Source organism: Pristiophorus japonicus, chromosome 18, assembly GCF_044704955.1.
Source record: "Pristiophorus japonicus isolate sPriJap1 chromosome 18, sPriJap1.hap1, whole genome shotgun sequence".
Taxonomy (NCBI): domain Eukaryota; kingdom Metazoa; phylum Chordata; class Chondrichthyes; family Pristiophoridae; genus Pristiophorus; species Pristiophorus japonicus.
In genome coordinates, this window is record NC_091994.1 from 3,799,398 (window position 1) to 3,821,557 (window position 22,160).

Sequence of the window (22,160 nt, forward strand, 5' to 3'; positions counted from 1 at the left end):
CCCGGAACCTCCCTCGGGGGCCGGCGCCTCACAACTTGAGCCGCCTCGGGGAAATCCCCTCCGTGCCTTTCAGTTCCGCGCGGAGGGGTTTCCTGTACGGGCTGCTCCTGCACACTCTCAACTTTGCCATCCTCGCCTGCCGTCCGGACACGCCATGGCGTACCATCTTGCCGTCCGGAGGAGGCGGGGGTCCCCGATGGAGGGCACTCTACGCAGGGGTCCTCCCACTATTCGTCAGGGACTTGGCCTGGAGGGTGGTGCACGGAGCAGTGCCGTGCAATAAATTTTTAAGCCGGTTCACGGGCTCCCAGGCCGCCTGCAATTTCTGCGGTCTGGAAGAGTCCGTGTTCCATGTTTTTATTGAGTGCACGAGGTTGCAGCCCCTGTTCTGTTATTTAAAGGGGCTGCTCCTGAAATTCTGGCTGCACTTCAGTCCCACACTCCTGATCTTCGGGCACCCTGTGCGGAGGGGAGCGGGTAGTTCCGAGGGCCTCCTCGTAGGACTGCTCCTGGGTCTGGCCAAGGGGGCCATCAGCCGGTCCAGGCAGCGGGCGGTCGAGGGGATCGTTCAGCCAGACTGCCTGCCTCTCTTCCGCGCATACATCCGGTCCAGGGTGTCCTTGGAGATGGAGCAGGCGGTGTCCACCGGTACGCTCGCGGCCTTCCGCGAGAGGTGGGCACCGGAGGGACTGGAGTGCATCATCACGCCCGGCAACCAAATTTTAATTTGATTTTATGTTTTTAAGTTAATTTGTTTTAATTGCCGGTGCTTTTAATGTCCCCCTCCCCTTTTATAGGGGGCACTTGGAGAAAAATTTGATTCTGTGCCCCCCAAAAAAAGGGCCTTGTAAATGTTGGTGTTTCCCCCAGATCGGGGGGCACGGTTTCATGTTTTTTTTGTTTACTCCTAAAAGAGTTTCATGCACAAGGACCCCCAGGTCCCTCTGCACCGCAGCATGTTGTAATTTCTCCCCATTCAAATAATATTCCCTTTTACTGTTTTTTTTTCCCAAGGTGGATGACCTCACATTTTCCGACATTGTATTCCATCTGCCAAACCTTAGCACATTCGCTTAACCTATCTAAATCTCTTTGCAGCCTCTCTGTGTCCTCTGCACAACCCGCTTTCCCACTGATCTTTGTGTCATCTACAAATTTTGTACACTACGCTCTGTCCCCTCTTCCAGGTCATCTATGTATATTGTAAACAGTTGTGGTCCCAGCACCGATCCTTGTGGCACACCACTAACCACCGATTTCCAACCTGAAAAGGACCCATTTATCCCGACTCTCTGCTTTCTGTGAGCCAGCCAATTCTCGATCCATGCTAATACATTTCCACTGACCCCGCGTACCTTTATCTTCTGAAGTAACCTTTTGTGTGGCACCTTATCGAATGCCTTTTGGAAATCTAAATACACCACATCCATCGGTACACCTCTATCCACCATGCTCGTTATATCCTCAAAGAATTCCAGTAAATTATTTAAACATGATTTCCCCTTCATGAATCCATGTTGCGTCTGCTTGATTGCACTATTCCTATCATTATCACATTGCTGTGTGTGGGAGCTTGCTGTGTGCAAATTGGCTGCTACATTTCCCACATTATAACAGTGACTACACTTCAAAAGTACTTCATTGGCTATAAAGCACTTTGAGACATCCGATGGTCGTGAAAGGCGCTACAGAAATCCAAGTTTTTCTTTCAAACCTCGGAGACCGACGATTATTCCAGGCTCTGTTAACATAGAAACATAGAAAATAGGTGCAGGAGTAGGCCATTTTGCCCTTCTAGCCTGCACCGCCATTCAATGAGTTCATGGCTGAACATGAAACTTCAGTATCCCCTTCCTGCTTTCACGCCATACCCCTTGATCCCCCGAGTAGTAAGGACTTCATCTAACTCCCTTTTGAATATATTTAGTGAATTGGCCTCAACTACTTTCTGTGGTAGAGAATTCCACAGGTTCACCACTCTCTGGGTGAAGAAGTTTCTCCTTATCTCGGTCCTAAATGGCTTACCCCTTATCCTTAGACTGTGACCCCTGGTTCTGGACTTCCCCAACATTGGGAACATTCTTCCTGCATCCAACCTGTCCAAACCCGTCAGAATTTTAAACGTTTCTATGAGGTCCCCTCTCACTCTTCTGAACTCCAGTGAATACAAGCCCAGTTGATCCAGTCTTTCTTGATAGGTCAGTCCCACCATCCCGGGAATCAGTCTGGTGAACCTTCGCTGCACTCCCTCAATAGCAAGAATGTCCTTCCTCAAGTTAGGAGACCAAAACTGTACACAATACTCCAGGTGTGGCCTCACCAAGGCCCTGTACAATTGTAGCAACACCTCCCTGCCCCTGTACTCAAATCCCCTCGCTATGAAGGCCAACATGCCATTTGCTTTCTTAACCGCCTGCTGTACCTGCATGCCAACCTTCAATGACTGATGTACCATGACACCCAGGTCTCGTTGCACCTTCCCTTTTCCTAATCTGTCACCATTCAGATAATAGTCTGTCTCTCTGTTTTTACCACCAAAATGGATAACCTCACATTTATCCACATTATACTTCATCTGCCACGCATTTGCCCACTCACCTAACCTATCCAAGTCACTCTGCAGCCTCATAGCATCCTCCTCGCAGCTCACACTGCCACCCAACTTAGTGTCATCCGCAAATTTGGAGATACTACATTTAATCCCCTCGTCTAAATCATTAATGTACAATGTAAACAACTGGGGCCCCAGCACTGAACCCTGCGGTACCCCACTAGTCACTGACTGCCATTCCGAAAAGTACCCATTTACTCCTACTCTTTGCTTCCTGTCTGACAACCAGTTCTCAATCCACGTCAGCACACTACCCCCAATCCCATGTGCTTTAACTTTGCACATTAATCTCCTGTGTGGGACCTTGTCGAAAGCCTTCTGAAAGTCCAAATATACCACATCAACTGGTACTCCTTTGTCCACTTTATTGGAAACATCCTCAAAAAATTCCAGAAGATTTGTCAAGCATGATCTCCCTTTCACAAATCCATGCTGACTTGGACCTATCATGTCACCATTTTCCAAATGCGCTGCTATGACATCCTTAATAATTGATTCCATCATTTTACCCACTACTGAGGTCAGGCTGACCGGTCTATAATTCCCTGTTTTCTCTCTCCCTCCTTTTTTAAAAAGTGGGGTTACATTGGCTACCCTCCACTCGATAGGAACTGATCCAGAGTCAATGGAATGTTGGAAAATGACTGTCAATGCATCCGCTATTTCCAAGGCCACCTCCTTAAGTACTCTGGGATGCAGTCCATCAGGCCCTGGGGATTTATCGGCCTTCAATCCCATCAATTTCCCCAACACAATTTCCCGACTAATAAAGATTTCCCTCAGTTCCTCCTCCTTACTAGACCCTCTGACCACTTTTATATCCGGAAGGTTGTTTGTATCCTCCTTAGTGAATACTGAACCAAAGTACTTGTTCAATTGGTCTGCCATTTCTTTGTTCCCCGTTATGACTTCCCCTGATTCTGACTGCAGGGAATCTACGTTTGTCTTTACTAACCTTTTCCTCTTTACATATCTATAGAAACTTTTGCAATCCGCCTTAATGTTCCCTGCAAGCTTCTTCTCGTACTCCATTTTCCCTGCCCTAATCAAACCCTTTGTCCTCCTCTGCTGAGTTCTAAATTTCTCCCAGTCCCCAGGTTCGCTGCTATTTCTGGCCAATTTGTATGCCATTTCCTTGGCTTTAATACTATCCCTGATTTCCCTAGATAGCCACGGTTGAGCCACCTTCCCTTTTTTATTTTTACGCCAGACAGGAATGTACAATTGTTGTAATTCATCCATGCGGTCTCTAAATGTCTGCCATTGCCCATCCACAGTCAACCCCTTAAGTATCATTAGCCAATCTATCTTAGCCAATTCATGCCTCATACCTTCAAAGTTACCCTTCTTTAAGTTCTGGACCATGGTCTCTGAATTAACTGTTTCATTCTCCATCCTAATGCAGAATTCCACCATATTATGGTCACTCTTCCCCAAGGGGCCTTGCACAATGAGATTGCTAATTAATCCTCTCTCATTACACAACACCCAGTCTAAGATGGCCTCCCCCCTAGTTGGTTCCTCGACATATTGGTCTAGAAAACTATCCCTTATGCACGCCAGGAAATCCTCCTCCACCGTATTGCTTCTAGTTTGGCTGGCCCAATCTATGTGCATATTAAAGTCACCCATTATAACTGCTGCACCTTTATTGCATGCACTCCTAATTTCCTGTTTGATGCCCTCCCCAACATCACTACTACTGTTTGGAGATCTGTACACAACTCCCACTAACGATTTTTGCCCTTTAGTGTTCTGCAGCTCTACCCATATAGATTCCACATCATCCAAGCTAATGTCCTTCCTAACTATTGAATTAATCTCCTCTTTAACCAGCAATGCTACCCCACCTCCTTTTCCTTTTATTCTATCCTTCCTGAATGTTGAATACCCCTGGATGTTGAGTTCCCAGCCCTGATCATCCTGGAGCCACGTCTCCGTAATCCCAATCACATCATATTTGTTAACATCTATTTGCACAGTTAATTCATCCACCTTATTGCGGATACTCCTTGCATTAAGACACAAAGCCTTCAGGCTTGCTTTTTTAACACCCTTTGTCCTTTTAGAATTTTGCTGTACAGTGGCCCTCTTTGTTCTTTGCCTTGGGTTTCTCTGCCCTCCACTTTTCCTCATCTCCTTTCTGTCTTTTGTTTTTGCCTCATTTTTGTCTGCCTCTGTCTCCCTGCATAGGTTCCCATTCCCCTGCAATATTAGTTTAACTCCTCCCCAACAGCACTAGCAAACACTCCGCCTAGGACATTGGTTAAAAAAAAAATCATAGAATCTTACAGTACAGGAGGCCATTGGGCCCATCGAGCCTGTGCCGGCTCTGTAACAGAGCGATCCAATCAGTCCCACTCCCCTGTCCTTTCCCCACAGCCCTGCAAATTATTTCCCCGTCGAGTATTTATCCAATTCCTGTTTGAAAGTCACTACTGAATCTGCTCCCACCGCCCTTTCAGGCAGCGCGTTCCTGATCACAACTGCGTAAAAACATTCTCCCCCTCGGGTTCTTCTGCCGATTATCGTCAATCTGTGTCCCTCTGGTTACCGACCCTCCTGGCACTGAAAACCATTTCTCCCTAGATACCCTATCAAAATCCCGTTTAAAAACACAGATTTCTGAGCTTGGTCAGGTTGAATGAATTGTTAATTTGATAAAGAGGAGAGCTTCAAATTCTAGATAAAACATTTATTGTGATTTTTCAGCAAAAATGATCAACTTTTTCAAGTAGCTTTGCTTATGAAAATACAATATTTAAAATAAATTTTTAAAAATAATCAGGCAGAACTTTAAAACTTGGTTAATCTCAAACTCCTCTTGGAGCAGCGGGATTCAGTGAGCCAGGCTTACAAAGTGGACCGAGTCCCGCAACACAGCAAGCCATTCGAGAAGACAATCCATCATCTGGTCTTCCACCACCTGCCTGCGGACCGTGATGGTCAAGGGTTCGGGGGCCGTGGCCCCTTCGCTGGAGACTTTCTGAGCTTACAACCAACTTGCAATAGTTTAGAATCTGAAAGAGTTCCACACTTGTTGGGGGGGGGGGGTGGGGAGGGTGGCTGCAGTCCTCATCTCACCCCAATCTAGACGAAGATCAGGATTTTTCCCCCCCAGGAACAAGAGCAATTTCTAACAACCCACAAGAGTCTAGTTTTGGGGGGAGCCAAGTGTCCATCTCCCCATGGGGGGAGCCAAGTGTCCATTTCCCCATGGGGGGGGTCCAGATGTCCATCTCCCCATGGGGGGGGGGGGTCCAGGTGTCCAATTCTTTGTCAAATCACAAACGCCAGAGGTCACCTTGGGCCCATTCAAGGATCACTCTGCGCCAATGCTCTTAGCCAAAAGGCCTAGAGCCACTGCACCGTTCCTGGAAGTACTGCAATACCAGGTTCGTGCCATGGAGGTGGATGGGTCAGGTCCCCCACACACCTCTTATTTCCAACTCCCCATGGGGTTAGCCAGGTGTCCATGTCCCCATGGGGGGGGGGGGGGGGCAGGTGTCCATCTCCCCATGGGGGGGCCAGATGTCCATGTCCCCATGGGGGGGGTCCAGGTGTCCATCTCCCCATGGGGGGGGGCCAGGTGTCCATGTCCCCATGGGGGGGGGGGGGGGGGGGGAGGGGGGTCTAGGTGTCCATCTCCCCATGGGGACGGCCAGGTGTCCATCTCCCCATGGGGGGGGTCCAGGTGTCCATCTCCCCATGGGGGGCCCAGGTGTCCATCTCCCCATGGGGGGGGTCCAGGTGTCCATCTCCCCATGGGGGGGTCCAGGTGTCCATCTCCCCCGGGGGGGGGGGTCCAGGTGTCCATCTCCCCCGGGGGGGGGGTCCAGGTGTCCATGTCCCCCTGGGGACGGTCAGGTGTCCATCTCCCCATGGGGACGGTCAGGTGTCCATCTCCCCATGGGGGGGGGGGGGGTCCAGGTGTCCATCTCCCCATGGGGGGGGTCCAGATGTCCATGTCCCCCTGGGGACGGTCAGGTGTCCATCTCCCCATGGGGGGGTCCAGGTGTCCATCTCCCCATGGGGGGGTCCAGGTGTCCATCTCCCCATGGGGGGGTCCAGGTGTCCATCTCCCCATGGGGGGGGGGGGGGTCCAGCTGTCCATCTCCCCCTGGCGCTGTTGGGAGGGCCTCCTTGCTCACCAATCCTCCTGCATCTTGTTGGAGTCTTCAGGCTGCTGCAGGTTGGGGAAGTGGAAGCTGGGCTGGTTGATCTTCTCCAGGAAGGAGGTGAGGAGGCGCTTGTTGAGGTGGTCGGTCTGAGTGAGCTCCAGGTCGCCCTCTGGTCCATCCCCGGCCTCCGGAGGCTCTGGGCCTGGCTCGGGCCTGCTGGGCTCTTGCTCTGCCTCTTGGCCCTGCCTGGGGCCCAGGTTGAGGCTGCTTTGCAGGGCCACGTTCTCCATCTCCTTGTGCCTCTTGGTGTCATTGGTGCAGGCGGCGGGCCTAGGCCCGGGCCCGGCCCCGGGCCCTCCCTGGGCACCAGCCTTGGCCGTGTCCTCCTCCATTGTCCTCTCCCTCTGCCGCCAGCCGGAGCCGCCGCCGCGGCGGACAATAAAGTTGGTTGAAACGGGCGCCATCTTTGTGCGGGGCAAAAGCGGCCCGACCGGAAGTGCCGGAATAAACTTACAATTCAGCAATAAAACTCTGTGTGTGGGGGGTTTTTGTGCAAATTCCGACGGATGCCGCCAAGTGCCTGCAGTATTTCCCATTTATTAGCCGCATGCTACCTACTTCTCTCGGGAAATAAATTACTCACTTTATGGTTTCTGATCCTCAGACCGAAATTAGCATTTCGGATATTTAATAAAGTTCAATCGATGAGTAATGCATCCTTTTTCAAACTGGGAATGTGATATTGAAAGAGCTGGTGAATATCTTTTTAAGTCATTGCATACTGCCCCTCACCAATATGGCCGCCAACCCATGTTATCTCCCGCTGCCCCTCACCAATATGGCCGCCAACCCATGTTATCTCCCGCTGCCCCTCACCAATATGGCCGCCAACCCATGTTATCTCCCGCTGCCCCTCACCAATATGGCCGCCAACCCACATTATCTCCCGCTGCCCCTCACCAATATGGCCGCCAATCCATGTTATCTCCCTTTGCCCCTCACCAATATGGCCGCCAACCCACATTATCTCCCGCTGCCCCTCACCAATATGGCCGCCAACCCATGTTATCTCCCTTTGCCCCTCACCAATATGGCCGCCAATCCATGTTATCTCCCTTTGCCCCTCACCAATATGGCCGCCAACCCACATTATCTCCCACTGCCCCTCACCAATATGGCCGCCAGCCCATGTTATCTCCCGCTGCCCCTCACCAATATGGCCGCCTCAGCCTCCCAGGTTCGCTCAGGACCCAGAATTATAGGCCGGCTCCACAACTACCCACCGAGCGAAGTGACAGACACAAAACGGACTGTTATTTTTATTGTTTTTTTTTTAAACGCGGAAGAGGCGTTGGGAAACAGGCGGCCTGTTTTGAAGGAGCGGCTGTTGATGCGCTCAGGCAGCGGAACAGACAGACGGGGCCGTCAGCACCGGGCGTCAGAGGCGGAGAGGGTGAGTGAGAGATATCGTTATACCCCCGTAATATACCTCAATATACCCCCAATATACCTCAATATACCCCCGTAATATACCTCAATATACCCCCGTAATATACCTCAATATACCCCCGTAATATACCTCAATATACCCCCGTAATATACCTCAATATACCCCCGTAATATACCCCAATATACCCCCCAATATACCTCAATATATCCCCAATATACCCCCGTAATATACCTCAATATACCCCCGTAATATACCCCCGTAATATACCTCAATATACCCCCGTAATATACCTCAATATACCCCCGTAATATACCTCAATATACCCCCGTAATATACCCCAATATACCCCCGTAATATACCCCCGTAATATTCCCCAATATACCCCCGTAATATACCTCAATATACCCCCGTAATATTCCCCAATATACCCCCGTAATATACCTCAATATACCCCCGTAATATACCCCCGTAATATACCCCCGTAATATACCTCAATATACCCCCGTAATATACCCCCGTAATATACCTCAATATACCCCCAATATACCCCCGTAATATACCTCAATATACCCCCGTAATATACCCCCGTAATATACCCCCGTAATATACCCCCGTAATATACCCCCGTAATATACCTCAATATACCCCCAATATACCCCCGTAATATACCTCAATATACCCCCGTAATATACCTCAATATACCCCCAATATACCCCCGTAATATACCTCAATATACCCCCAATATACCCCCGTAATATACCTCAACATGCCCCCAATATACCCCCGTAATATACCTCAATATACCCCCGTAATATACCCCCGTAATATACCCCCGTAATATACCTCAATATACCCCCAATATACCCCCGTAATATACCTCAATATACCCCCGTAATATACCTCAATATACCCCCAATATACCCCCGTAATATACCTCAATATACCCCCAATATACCCCCGTAATATACCTCAACATACCCCCAATATACCCCCGTAATATACCTCAATATACCCCCAATATACCCCCGTAATATACCTCAATATACCCCCAATATACCCCCGTAATATACCTCAATATACCCCCAATATACCCCCGTAATATACCTCAATATACCCCCAATATACCCCCGTAATATACCTCAACATACCCCCAATATACCCCCGTAATATACCTCAACATACCCCAATATACCCCCGTAATATACCTCAATATATCCCCAATATACCCCCGTAATATACCTCAATATATCCCCAATATACCCCCGTAATATACCTCAATATATCCCCAATATACCCCCGTAATATACCTCAATATACCCCCAATATACCCCCGTAATATACCTCAATATATCCCCAATATACCCCCGTAATATACCTCAATATATCCCCAATATACCCCCGTAATATACCCCCAATATACCCCCCAATATATCCCCAATATACCCCCGTAATATACCTCAATATATCCCCAATATACCCCCCAAATACCCCCCTCAATATACTGAGAGAGAGGGAGGGGGAGTGAGAGATATCGTTATACCCCCGTAATATACCTCAATATATCCCCAATATACCCCCCAATATACCTCAATATATCCCCAATATACCCCCGTAATATACCCCAATATACCCCCGTAATATACCTCAATATATCCCCAATATACCCCCCAATATATCCCCAATATACCCCCGTAATATACCCCAATATACCCCCCAATATATCCCCAATATACCCCCGTAATATACCTCAATATACCCCCCAATATATCCCCAATATACCCCTGTAATATACCCCAATATACCCCCCAAATACCCAAATAAACCCCCTCAATATACTGAGAGAGAGGGAGGGGGAGTGAGAGATATCGTCACCCCCATTATATACCTCAATATATCCCCAATATACCCCCGTAATATACCTCAATATATCCTCAATATACCCCCCAAATACCCCAATAAACCCCCTCAATATACTGAGAGAGAGGGAGGGGGAGTGAGAGATATCGTCACCCCCGTAATATACCTCAATATATCCCCAATATACCCCCGTAATATACCTCAATATACCCCAATATACCCCCTCAATATACTGAGAGAGAGGGAGGGGGAGTGAGAGATATCGTTATACCCCCATAATATACCTCAATATATCCCCAATATACCCCCCAAATACCCCAATAAACCCCCTCAATATACTGAGAGAGAGAGAGGGGGAATGAGAGATATCGTAACCCCCGTAATATACCTCAATATATCCCCAATATACCCCCGTAATATACCTCAATATACCCCAATATACCCCCTCAATATACTGAGAGAGAGGGAGGGGGAGTGAGAGATATCGTCACCCCCGTAATATACCTCAATATATCCCCAATATACCCCCGTAATATACCTCAATATACCCCAATATACCCCCTCAATATACTGAGAGAGAGGGAGGGGGAGTGAGAGATATCGTTATACCCCCGTAATATACCTCAATATATCCCCAATATACCCCCCAAATACCCCAATAAACCCCCTCAATATACTGAGAGAGAGAGAGGGGGGGAGTGAGAGATATCGTAACCCCCGTAATATACCTCAATATACCCCCAATATACCCCCCAAATACCCCAATAAACCCCCTCAATATACTGAGAGAGAGAGGGGGAGTGAGAGATATCGTTATACACCCGTAATATACCTCAATATATCCCCAATATACCCCCGTAATATACCTCAATATACCCCAATAAACCCCCTCAATATACTGAGAGAGAGAGAGGGGGAGTGAGAGATATCGTTAAACCCCCATTATATACCTCAATATATCCCCAAATACCCCCAATATACACCAATAAACCCCCTCAATATACTGGGAGAGAGGGAGGGGGAGTGAGAGATATCGTCACCCTCATTATATACCTCAATATATCCCCAATATATCCCCCAAATACCCCAATAAACCCCCTCAATATACTGAGAGAGAGAGAGGGAGGGTGAGTGAGATATATCGGTATACCCCCGTAATATACCTCAATATATCCCCCAAATACCCCGATTATATACTGAGGGGGAGTGAGATATATCGTTATACTCTGTTATATACCTCAATATATCCTCCATATACCCCCAATAATATCCCTAATACCTCCCCTCAATATACTGAGAGAGAGGGTGAGTGAGATATATCGTTATACCCCCGTTACATATCTCAATATATCCCGATATATACTGAGAGGGTGTGAAATATATTGTTATATCCCCAATATATACCCGCATTATACGTCAATATATTCCATAATATTCCTCGATATATCCTCATTAGACCACACAATATCCTCACAAAATCCCAGGGCCCCATTCTAGCTATAAGACCGAACGGACTGGGGCTTTTTTTTCTCTAGAATAGAGAAGGCTGAGGGGTGACCTGATGGAGGTCTGTAAGATTACGAAAGGGTTGGATAGGGTAGATGTAGAGAAGATGTTTCCACTTGTGGGGGAGACCAGAACTAGGGGCCATCAATATAAGACAGTCACTAATAAATCCAACAGGGAATTCAGGAGAAACTTCTTTACCCAGAGAGCGGTGAGAATGTGGAACTCGCTGCCACAGGGAGGGGTTGAGGTGAATAGTATCGATGCATTTAAGGGGAAGCTGGATAAACACATGGGGGAGAAAGGAATAGAGGGATATGGTGATGGGGTGAGAGGGGGCTGGTGTGGAGCATAAACCCCGACACGGAGCGGTGGGCCGAATGTCCTGTTTCTGAGCTGTACATTCTAGGTAAGAGCAGTGGAGTTCTCTCCGATGTCCTGACCAATATTTATCCCTCAACCAATATCGCTAAAACAGATTATCGGGTCTTTATCGCATTACCGATTGTGGGAGCTTGCTGTGCGCAAATTAGCTGCCACGTTTCCTACATTACAACAATGACTACACTTCAGATGTACTTCATTGGCTGTAAAGCACCTTGGGACATCTTGAGGATGCAAAAGGCGCTATAGAAATGCAAGTTCTTTCATCCTGCTCTTCTGAGGCTGTGCTTTAGGCTTTCAATAATTCCGTTCTGGGGTTCCACAACACGTTTTTTAGTGGACAGGTTTTCCAGAAAATTTCTACAACAACTTGCCTTGATGTAGCTGCTTTAAAGTAGAAAAATGTCCCCAGGCGCTTCACAGAGGCAACATCAGACAAAGATGGCGACTTCTGTAGGGTTAATCAACATAACATAACATAACATAAGAACATAAAAAATTCGGCCCCTCGAGCCTGCTCCGCCATTCAGTAAGATCATGGCTGATCTTATCTTGGCCTCAACTCCAGTTTCCTGCCCGCTCCTCATAGCTTTTGACCCTCTTATCGTTCAGAAATCTGTCGATCTCCACCTTAAATATATTCAATGACCCAGCCTCCACAGCTCTCTGGGGCAGAGAATTCCACAGATTTACAACCCTCTGAGAGAAGAAATTTCTCCTCATCTCCGTCTTAAATGGGTGGCCCCTTATTTTGAACCTATACCCCCTAGTTCTAGACTCACGAGGGGAAACATCCTCTCTGCATCTATCATTGAATGTATTTAAGGTGGAAATCTCAAATCTCAAAATATGAAATATGAAGCAGGCAGTTTGCTTCAGTAACTCGAACTGTTTTTGCCGGAGAAAATAAGGCTCAGGGAGGGTCTTATTGGGTATTTGTAATTCTAAGGGCTGTCGGTAAGCGGAAGCCTAATAATGACCCAGATTATGTTGGAGAGCGACAACTCGCAACACCAATCTCGGGGGCAATTAGGGATGGGCAATAAATGCTGGGACCCTAACTATTTACAATCTATATTAATGACTTGGAAGAAGGGACTGAGTGTAACGTAGCCAAGTTTGTTGATGATACAAAGATGGGAGGAAAAGCAATGTGTGAGGAGGACACAAAAAATCTGCAAAAGGACATAGACAGGCTAAGTGAGTGGGCAAAAATTTGGCAGATGGAGTATAATGTTGGAAAGTGTGAGGTCATGCACTATGGCACAAAAAAATCAAAGAGCAAGTTATTATTTAAATGGAGAAAGATTGCAAAGTGCTGCAGTACAGCGGGACCTGGGGGTACTACTGCATGAAACACAAAAGGATAGTATGCAGGTACAGCAAGTGATCAGGAAGGCCAATGGTATCTTGGCCTTTATTGCAAAGGAGATGGAGTATAAAAGCAGGGAAGTCTTGCTACAGCTATACAGGGTATTGGTGAGGTCACACCTGGAATACTGCGTGCAGTTTTGGTTTTCATATTTACGAAAGGATATACTTGCTTTGGAGGCAGTTCAGAGAAGGTTCACTCGGTTGATTCCGGAGATGAGGGGGTTGACTTATGAGGAAAGGTTGAGTAGGTTGGGTCTCTACTCATTGGAATTCAGAAGAATGAGAGATGATCTTATCGAAATGTATAAGATTATGAGGGAGCTTGACAAGGTGGATACAGAGAGGATGTTTCCACTGATGGGGGAGACTAGAACTCGTGGGCATGATCTTAGAATAAGGGGCCGCCTATTTAAAACTGAGATGAGGAGGAATTTCTTCTCTCAGAGGGTTGTAAATCTGTGGAATTCACTGCCTCAGAGAGCTGTGGAGGCTGGGACATTGAATAAATTTAAGGCAGAAATAGACAGTTTCTTAAACTATAAGGGAATAAGGGGTTATGGGGAGCGGGCGGGGAAGTGGAGCTGAGTCCATGATCAGATCAGCCAAGATCGTATTAAATGGCGGAACAGGCTCGAGGGGCCGTATGGCCTACTCCTATTCCTATTTCTTATGTTCTTATAAACTGTTCCCATTGGCGGAAGAGTCGAGAACCAGAGGACACACAGATTTAAGGTGATTGGCAGAAGAACCAAAGGCGATCCAAGAAAAAACTTTCTTACGCAGCGAGTGGTTAGGATCTGGAATGCACGGCCTGAGAGGGTGGTGGAGGCAGACTCAATCTTATCTTTAACAAGGGAGTTGGATAAGTATCTGAAGGAAAAATATTTATAGGGCTACGGGGAAAGGACGGGGAGTGGAACTGGCTGAGAGTGGGCACGGGCTCGATGGGTGGCATGGCCTTTTTCCGTGCTGTAACCATTCTATGATCAGCTGCTGTTTCTGTGAGGATAACGGTGGAGCGACCCGAATCGTCCAAAAACTTGTGGCGATTAACTCTGGGCGTATCAACAACAACAACAACTTGTATTTATACAGCACCTTTTAATGTAGTAAAATGTCCCAGGGTGCTTCACAGGAGCGCTAGCGAACAAAATTTGGCACCGAGCCACAGAAGGAGATATTAGGGCAGGTGCATGATCAAGGAGGTAAGATTAAAGGAGGAGAGAGAGGTAGGGAGGTTTAGGGAGGGAGTTCCAGAGCTTGGGGCCCAGGCAGCTGAAGGCACGGCCACCGATGGTGGAGCGATGGAATTCAAGGGATGCGCAAACTGGAGGAGATTACAGAGACAGGGAGGGATGAGGCCAAGGAGGGATTTGAACAAAAGGATGAGAATTTTAAAATTTAGGCGTTGCGGGCCGGGATCCAATATCGGTCAGCGAGCGCAGGGGGTGATGGGTGAGCGGGACTTGGTGCGAGTTAGGACACGGGGCAGCGAGCGCAGGGGGTGATGGGTGAGCGGGACTCGGTGCGAGTTGGGACACGGGGCAGCGAGTGATGGGTGAGTGGGACTCGGTGCGAGTTGGGACACGAGCAGCATAGTTTTAGATGAGCTTAAGTTTACGGAGGGGAAAGATGGGAGGCCAGACCAGAGAGCATTGGAATGGTTGAGTCTGGAGGTAACAAAGGTATTGACGAGGGTTTCAGCAGCAGAAGAGCTGCAGTGGGGCGGAGACGGGCGATGTTACGAAGGTGGAAGTAGGCGGTCTTAGTGACGGCGGCGATATGGGGTTGGAGGCTCAGCTCAGGGTTCAATAGGACACTGAGGTATCTTTGCCTCGCCAGGATTTGCTGGGGGTTTTACGCACCAACAACGACAAGTGCCAATAAACCCATCATTATTAACCCCGCAATAAGTTTGACATAATCATAAACTGATTCATGAGCAGAAGCAGGAGGAGGCCATTCTGCCGCTCGAACCTGTTCCGCCATTCAATTAGATCACGGCTGATCTGTATCTTAACTCCATCTACCTGCCTTGGTTCTGTAACCCTTAATACCCTTACCCAACAAAACATTATTTATCTCCATTTTAAAATTTTCAATTGATCCTCGGCCTCAGCAGCTTTTTAGGGGGAGAGTGTTCCAGATTTCCACGACCCTTTGTGTGAAGAAGTGTCTCCTGATATCGCTGGCGTACAGTACTGGTGGGTACAGGTCTGTCACTGTATACCACTGGGGTACAGTACTGGTGGGTACAGGTCTGTCACTGTATAACACTGGGGTACAGTACTGGTGGGTACAGGTCTGTCACTGTATAACACTGGGGTACAGTACTGGGGGGCACAGGTCTGTCACTGTATAACACTGGGGTACAGTACTGGTGGGTACAGGTCTGTCACTGTATAACACTGGGGTACAGTACTGGTGGGTACAGGTCTGTCACTATAACACTGGGGTACAGTACTGGTGTGTACAGGTCTGTCACTGTATAACACTGGGGTACAGTACTGCGGGATACAGGTCTGTCACTGTATAACACTGGGGTACAGTACTGGTGGGTACAGGTCTGTCGCTGTATAACACGGGTACAGTACTGGTGGGTACAGGTCTGTCGCTGTATAACACTGGGGTACGGCACTGGTGGGTACAGGTCTGTCACTGTATAACACTGGGGTACAGTGCTGGTGGGTACAGGTCTATCACTGTATAACACTGGGGTACAGTACTGGTGGGTACAGGTCTGTCACTGTATAACACGGGTACAGTACTGGTGGGTATAGGTCTGTCACTGTATAAGACTGGGGTACAGTACTGGTGGGTACAGGTCTGTCACTGTATAACACTGGGGTACAGTACTGGTGGGTACAGGTCTGTCACTGTATAACACTGGGGTACAGTACTGGTGGGTATAGGTCTGTCACTGTATAAGACTGGGGTACAGTACTGGTGGGTACAGGTCTGTCACTGTATAACACTGGGGTACAGTACTGGTGGGTACAGGTCTGTCACTGTATAACACTGGGGTACAGTACTGGTGGGTACAGGGTCTGTCCTGGAGATGGGACCAATTTGAGGGCATGTATTGAGGGGCTGTTTATGCTAAAGCTGTGTGTCAGTGTTGTTATTTCATTCCTGTTCGACACTGCAGTTACTGTGTCTGTGCAACCTGAATCCAGTTTGGGTTGAGGTGGCACAGACGCGATCGGCTGAATGGCCGCCTCCTGCTGTCTAAACCTTCCCGGTTCAGGGCTTACCCTTGCACGGGCAGGAAACATAGTGTGACTCCTGATCCGAAATGGGAGCCACTTTAATAACATCAGAACATAAGGATCAGGAGCAGGAATCGGCCATTCGGCCCCTCAAGCCTGCTCTGCCATTCAGTAAGATCACGGCTGATCTTCGATCTCCACTCCACTTTCCCGCCCGATCCCCATATCCTTGGGTTTCCCTAGAGTCCAAAAATCTGTCGATCTCAGCCTTGAATATACTCAACGACTGAGCCTCCACAGCTCTCTGGGGCAGAGAATTCCAAAGATTCACCACCCTCTGAGTGTCACTTTGTACCAGTGCTCATGTCGGTGCAAACACTGAGTCCTCTCGCACGCTGTGTTAAAGAGCTTCATCCTCGTGGAGTGTTAGACCCAATATACCAATGTCGCCAAGGGCCACTCAGTGAGGACAGCTAATGGGCACAGTATGTGAGGTGTTTGTCAATCTAAAAAAACACTTTACTGTTGTGTCCCATACCCAGGTTGGACGATGAAGAGTAGAATTCATTTTGATACTAAAAAAAATGAGTAACTTTCAAAAAGGGACTGGGTAAATACTTCAACCAGAAATATTTCCGGGCTGTGGGGAAAGAACAGAGGGAGTGGGACTGATTGGATCGCTCGCTCACAGAGCCGGCACAGGCTCGATGGGCCCAATAGCCTCCCTCTTGCTGTATGATTCTATTTTATTCCTCTGTTTTCCCGTTGCTTTGACAATATTTGATGCAAGAGCTTTACAGAGCACTGGAGTAAGATTCTCTGAAACCTGAGCCCTTGGCCTGACCCAGCCTTGCCGCCTTTCACTTTAGGATTTGGCAACAGTGCCAGCTCATTCAGTGCTGTCAGAACCTGCTGTCGGTCCTTGAGTTTCCTGGTGCGTGTCTGCGTTTAATCTATCCTCCTCCTCATCCTCCTCCAACTCGACCCCGATGTTTCCCGACCCAGGCTTATGTCTTCGCCTGCGAGTCTCTGCGCTGAGTTTAACAGATTGAGAGATGATCTCATCGAGGTGTTTACAATGGTAAAGGGATTCGATAGGGTGGATAGAGAGAAACTGTTTCCTCTGGTGGGGAAATCCAGAACAAGGGAAAATGAAAGTTGCATAATTCAGGAGTGAAATAAGGAAGCATTTTCACACACACACACCCCACACACCACACACAGTGAAATTCTGGAACACACTTCCCCCAAAAGGCTGTGGATCAATTGAAATTTCCACGTCCGAGGTCGATAGACTTTTGTGAGGTAAGGGTTTCAAGGATACGGAGCAAAGGTGGGTGCGTGGAGTTGAGATACAGATCAGCCATGGTCGAATTGAATAGCGGAACAGGCTCGAGAGGCTAAATGGCCTCCTGTTCCTGTGTTTCTCTCTATGATCTCTCAAGCACTGCTAAGGTGAATGGCCACTTAATCTGTTTTTTTGGTGGTGTTGGTTTGAATGAGGGTGTATTGTTGGCTCAGGATGTGGTTGATACATTTTGGTAGAAAGAATGGGGAGAGGAAATATAAACTAAATGGTACTATCCTAACGGGGGTGCAGGAACAGAGAGACCTGGGGGTATGTGTGCATTAAATCATTGAAGGTTGCAGAGCAGGCTGAGAAAGGAGTTAAAAAGGTAAACGGGATCCTGGGCTTCATAAATCGAGGTATAGAGCACAATAGTGTGGAAATTATGATGAACCTGTATAAAACACTGGTTCGGCCTCAGCTGGAGTATTGTGTCCAATTCTGGGCCGCGCACTTTAGGAAGGATGTGAAGGCCTTAGAGAGGGTGCAGAAAAGATTTACGAGAATGAATCTGAGATGAGGAACTTCAGTGACGTTGTTAGACTAGAGAAGCTGGGGTGGTTCTCCTAGGAGCAGAGAAGGTTGAAAGGAGATTTGATAAAGGTGATCAAAATCATGAGTGGTCTGGAGAGAGCAGATAGAGAGAATCTATCTGCAGAAGGGTCGAGAACCAGCAGACACAGATTTAAGGCGATTGACAAAAGAACCAAAGGCAATACGTTTTTTTTAACGCAGCGAGTGGTTAGGATCTGGAATGTGCTGCATGAGAGGATGGTGGAGGCAGACTCCATCGTGGCTTTCAAAAGGGAATTGGATAAGTACCTGAAGGAATGGGCGGGGGAGTGGGACTAACTGAGAGTCGGCACGGGCTCGATGGTCCCAATGGCCTTCTGTGCTGTAACCATTCAATGATTAGTTAGTGGGAGTTGTGTACAGACCTCCAAACAGTAGTAGTGATGTTGGGGAGGGCATCAAACAGGAAATTAGGGGTGCATGCAATAAAGGTGCAGCAGTTATCATGGGTGACTTTAATATGCACATAGATTGGGCTAACCAAACTGGAAGCAATACGGTGGAGGAGGATTTCCTGGAGTGCATAAGGGATGGTTTTCTAGACCAGTATGTCGAGGAACCAACTAGGGTGGAGGCCATCTTAGACTGGGTGTTGTGTAATGAGAGAGGATTAATTAGCAATCTCGTTGTGCGAGGCCCCTTGGAGAAGAGTGACCATAATATGGTGGAATTCTACATTAGGATGGAGAATGAAACAGTTAATTCAGAGACCATGGTCCAGAACTTAAAGAAGGGTAACTTTGAAGATATGAGGCGTGAATTGGTAGGATAGATTGGCGAATGATACTGAAGGGGTTGACTGTGGATGGGCAATGGCAGACATTTAGAGACCGCATGGATGAACTACAACAATTGTACATTCCTGTCTGGCGTAAAAATAAAAAAGGGAAGGTGGCTCAACCGTGGCTATCAAGGGAAATCAGGGATAGTATTAAAGCCAAGGAAGTGTCATACAAATTGGCCAGCAATAGCAGTGAACCTGGAGACTGGGAGAAATTTAGAACTCAGCAGAGGAGGACAAAGGGTTTGATTAGGGCAGGGAAAATGGAGTACGAGAGGAAGCTTGCAGGGAACATTAAGACGGACTGCAAAAATTTCGATATATATGTAAAGAGAAAAAGGTTAGTAAAGATCAATTGAACAAGTACTTTGGCTCGGTATTCACTAAGGAGGACACAAACAATATAAAAGGGGTCAGAGGGTCTAGTAAGAAGGAGGAACTGAGGGAAATCCTTATTAGTCGGGAAATTGTGTTGGGAAAATTGATGGGATTGAAGGCCGATAAATCCCCAGGGCCTGATGGACTGCATCCCAGAGTACTTAAGGAGGTGGCCTTGGAAATAGCGGATGCATTGACAGTCATTTTCCAACATTCCATAGACTCTGGATCAGTTCCTATCAAGTGAAGGGTAGCCAATGTAACCCTACTTTTTAAAAAAGGAGGGAGAGAGAAAACACGGAATTATAGACCGGTCAGCCTGACATCAGTAGTGGGTAAAATGATGGAATCAATTATTAAGGATGTCATAGCAGCGCATTTGGAAAGAGGTGACATGATAGGTCCAAGTCAGCATGGATTTGTGAAAGGGAAATCATGCTTGACAAATCTTCTGGAATTTTTTGAGGATGTTTCCAGTAGAGTGGACAAGGGGGAACCAGTTGATGTGGTGTATTTGGACTTTCAGAAGGCTTTCGACAAGGTCCCACACAAGAGATTAATGTGCAAAGTTAAAGCACATGGGATTAGGGGTAGTGTGCTGACGTGGATTGAGAACTGGTTGGCAGACAGGAAGCAAAGAGCAGGAGTAAATGGGTACTTTTCAGAATGGCAGGCAGTGACTAGTGGGGTACCGCAAGGTTCTGTGCTGGGGCCCCAGCTGTTTACACTGTACATTAATGATTTAGACGAGGGGATTAAATGTAGTATCTCCAAATTTGCGGATGACACTAAGTTGGGTGGCAGTATGAGCTGCGAGGAGGATGCTATGAGGCTGCAGAGTGACTTGGTTAGGTGAGTGGGCAAATGCATGGCAGATGAAGTATAATGTGGATAAATGTGAGGTTATCCACTTTGGTGGTAAAAACAAATTATCTGAATGGTGACAGATTAGGAAAAGGGGAGGTGCAACGAGACCTGGGTGTCATGGTACATCAGTCATTGAAGGTTGGCATGCAGGTACAGCAGACGGTTAAGAAAGCAAATGGCATGTTGGCCTTCATAGCGAGGGGATTTGAGTACAGGGGCAGGGAGGTGTTGCTACAGTTGTACAGGGCCTTGGTGAGGCCACACCTGGAGTATTGTGTACAGTTTTGGTCTCCTAACTTGAGGAAGGACATTCTTGCTATTGAGGGAGTGCAGCGAAGGTTCACCAGACTGATTCCCGGGATGGCGGGACTGACATATCAAGAAAGACTGGATCAACTGGGCTTTTATTCACTGGAGTTCAGAAGAATGAGAGGGGATCTCATAGAAACGTTTAAAATTCTGACGGGTTTAAACAGGTTAGATGCAGGAAGAATGTTCCCAATGTTGGGGAAGTCCAGAACCAGGGGTCACAGTCTAAGGATAAGGGGTAAGCCATTTAGGACCGAGATGAGGAGAAACTTTTTCACCCAGAGAGTGGTGAACCTGTGGAATTCTCTACCACAGAAAGTTGTTGAGGCCAATTCACTAAATATATTCAAAAAGGAGTTCGATGTAGTTCTTACTACTAGGGGGATCAAGGGCTATGGCGAGAAAGCAGGAATGGGGTACTGAAGTTGCATGTTCAGCCATGAACTCATTGAATGGCGGTGCAGGCTCGAAGGGCTGAATGGCCTACTCCTGCACCTATTTTCTATGTTTCTATGTTTCTATTCTGTGATGTTGGGTTTTCTAGTCCAGCCTTGCGATTTTCACTTCTTACTGTTGACTGAAACCAGTTTTTAACATTTTGAAAAATGTATTCGTTGACAGGATGTGGGCGTCGCTGGCAAGGCCGGCATTTATTGCCCGTCCCCAATCGCCCCTTGAGAAGGTGGTGGTGAGCCGCCGCCTTGAACCGCTGCAGTCCGTGTGGTGAAGGTGCTCCCACAGTGTTGTTGGGGACGAAGCAGCGTTCCCGTTAAGCTGCGTGACTGCACAGGACTCGGGAGCTCCCACGCAGGCTGCTTGCCGGCTTCACAACGGAAAACTCGCGGATGCGGGTAATTTGAATGGGCCGCGCACCCCCTTAAAGGCCACGCGCATCCAAAACATTAGAGAGAACATTGGTAGGGAGTTCCAGGATTGTGACCCAGCGACGATGAAGGAACGGCCGATATATTTCCCAGTCAGGATGGTGTGTGACTGGGAGGGGAACGTGGAGGTGGTGGTGTTCCCATGCACCTGCTGCCCTTGTCCTTCTAGGGGGTAGAGGTCGTGGGTTTGGGAGGTGCTGCCGAAGAAGCCTTGGCGAGTTGCTGCAGTGCATCTTGTAGATGGTGCACACTGCAGCCACGGTGCGCCGGTGGTGGAGGGAGTGAGTGTTGAAGGTGGTGGAGGGAGTGAGTGTTGAAGGTGGTGGAGGGAGTGAGTGTTGAAGGTGGTGGAGGGAGTGAGTGTTGAAGGTGGTGGAGGGAGTGAGTGTTGAGGGTGGTGGAGGGAGTGAGTGTTGAAGGTGGGGGATGGGGGGCCGATCAAGCGGCTGCTTTGTCCTGGATGGTGTCGAGCTTCTCGAGTGTTGTTGGAGCTGCACTCACCCAGGCA

At 48.0% G+C, this 22,160-nt stretch overlaps 1 protein-coding gene across 2 annotated transcripts in view; it reads left to right on the plus strand.

Moving 5' to 3' along the window:
* The first annotated feature begins 7,961 nt into the window (after positions 1–7,961).
* Positions 7,962–22,160, plus strand: part of ccdc124 (coiled-coil domain containing 124) — a 34,300-nt gene continuing 20,101 nt past the window's right edge. For both annotated transcript variants that reach the window (XM_070859572.1, XM_070859573.1), the window contains exon 1: positions 7,962–8,185. In XM_070859572.1, the coding sequence (XP_070715673.1) occupies positions 8,123–8,185 (63 nt within the window). In that variant the 5' untranslated portion in view covers positions 7,962–8,122. The remainder of the gene's footprint in view (positions 8,186–22,160) is intronic.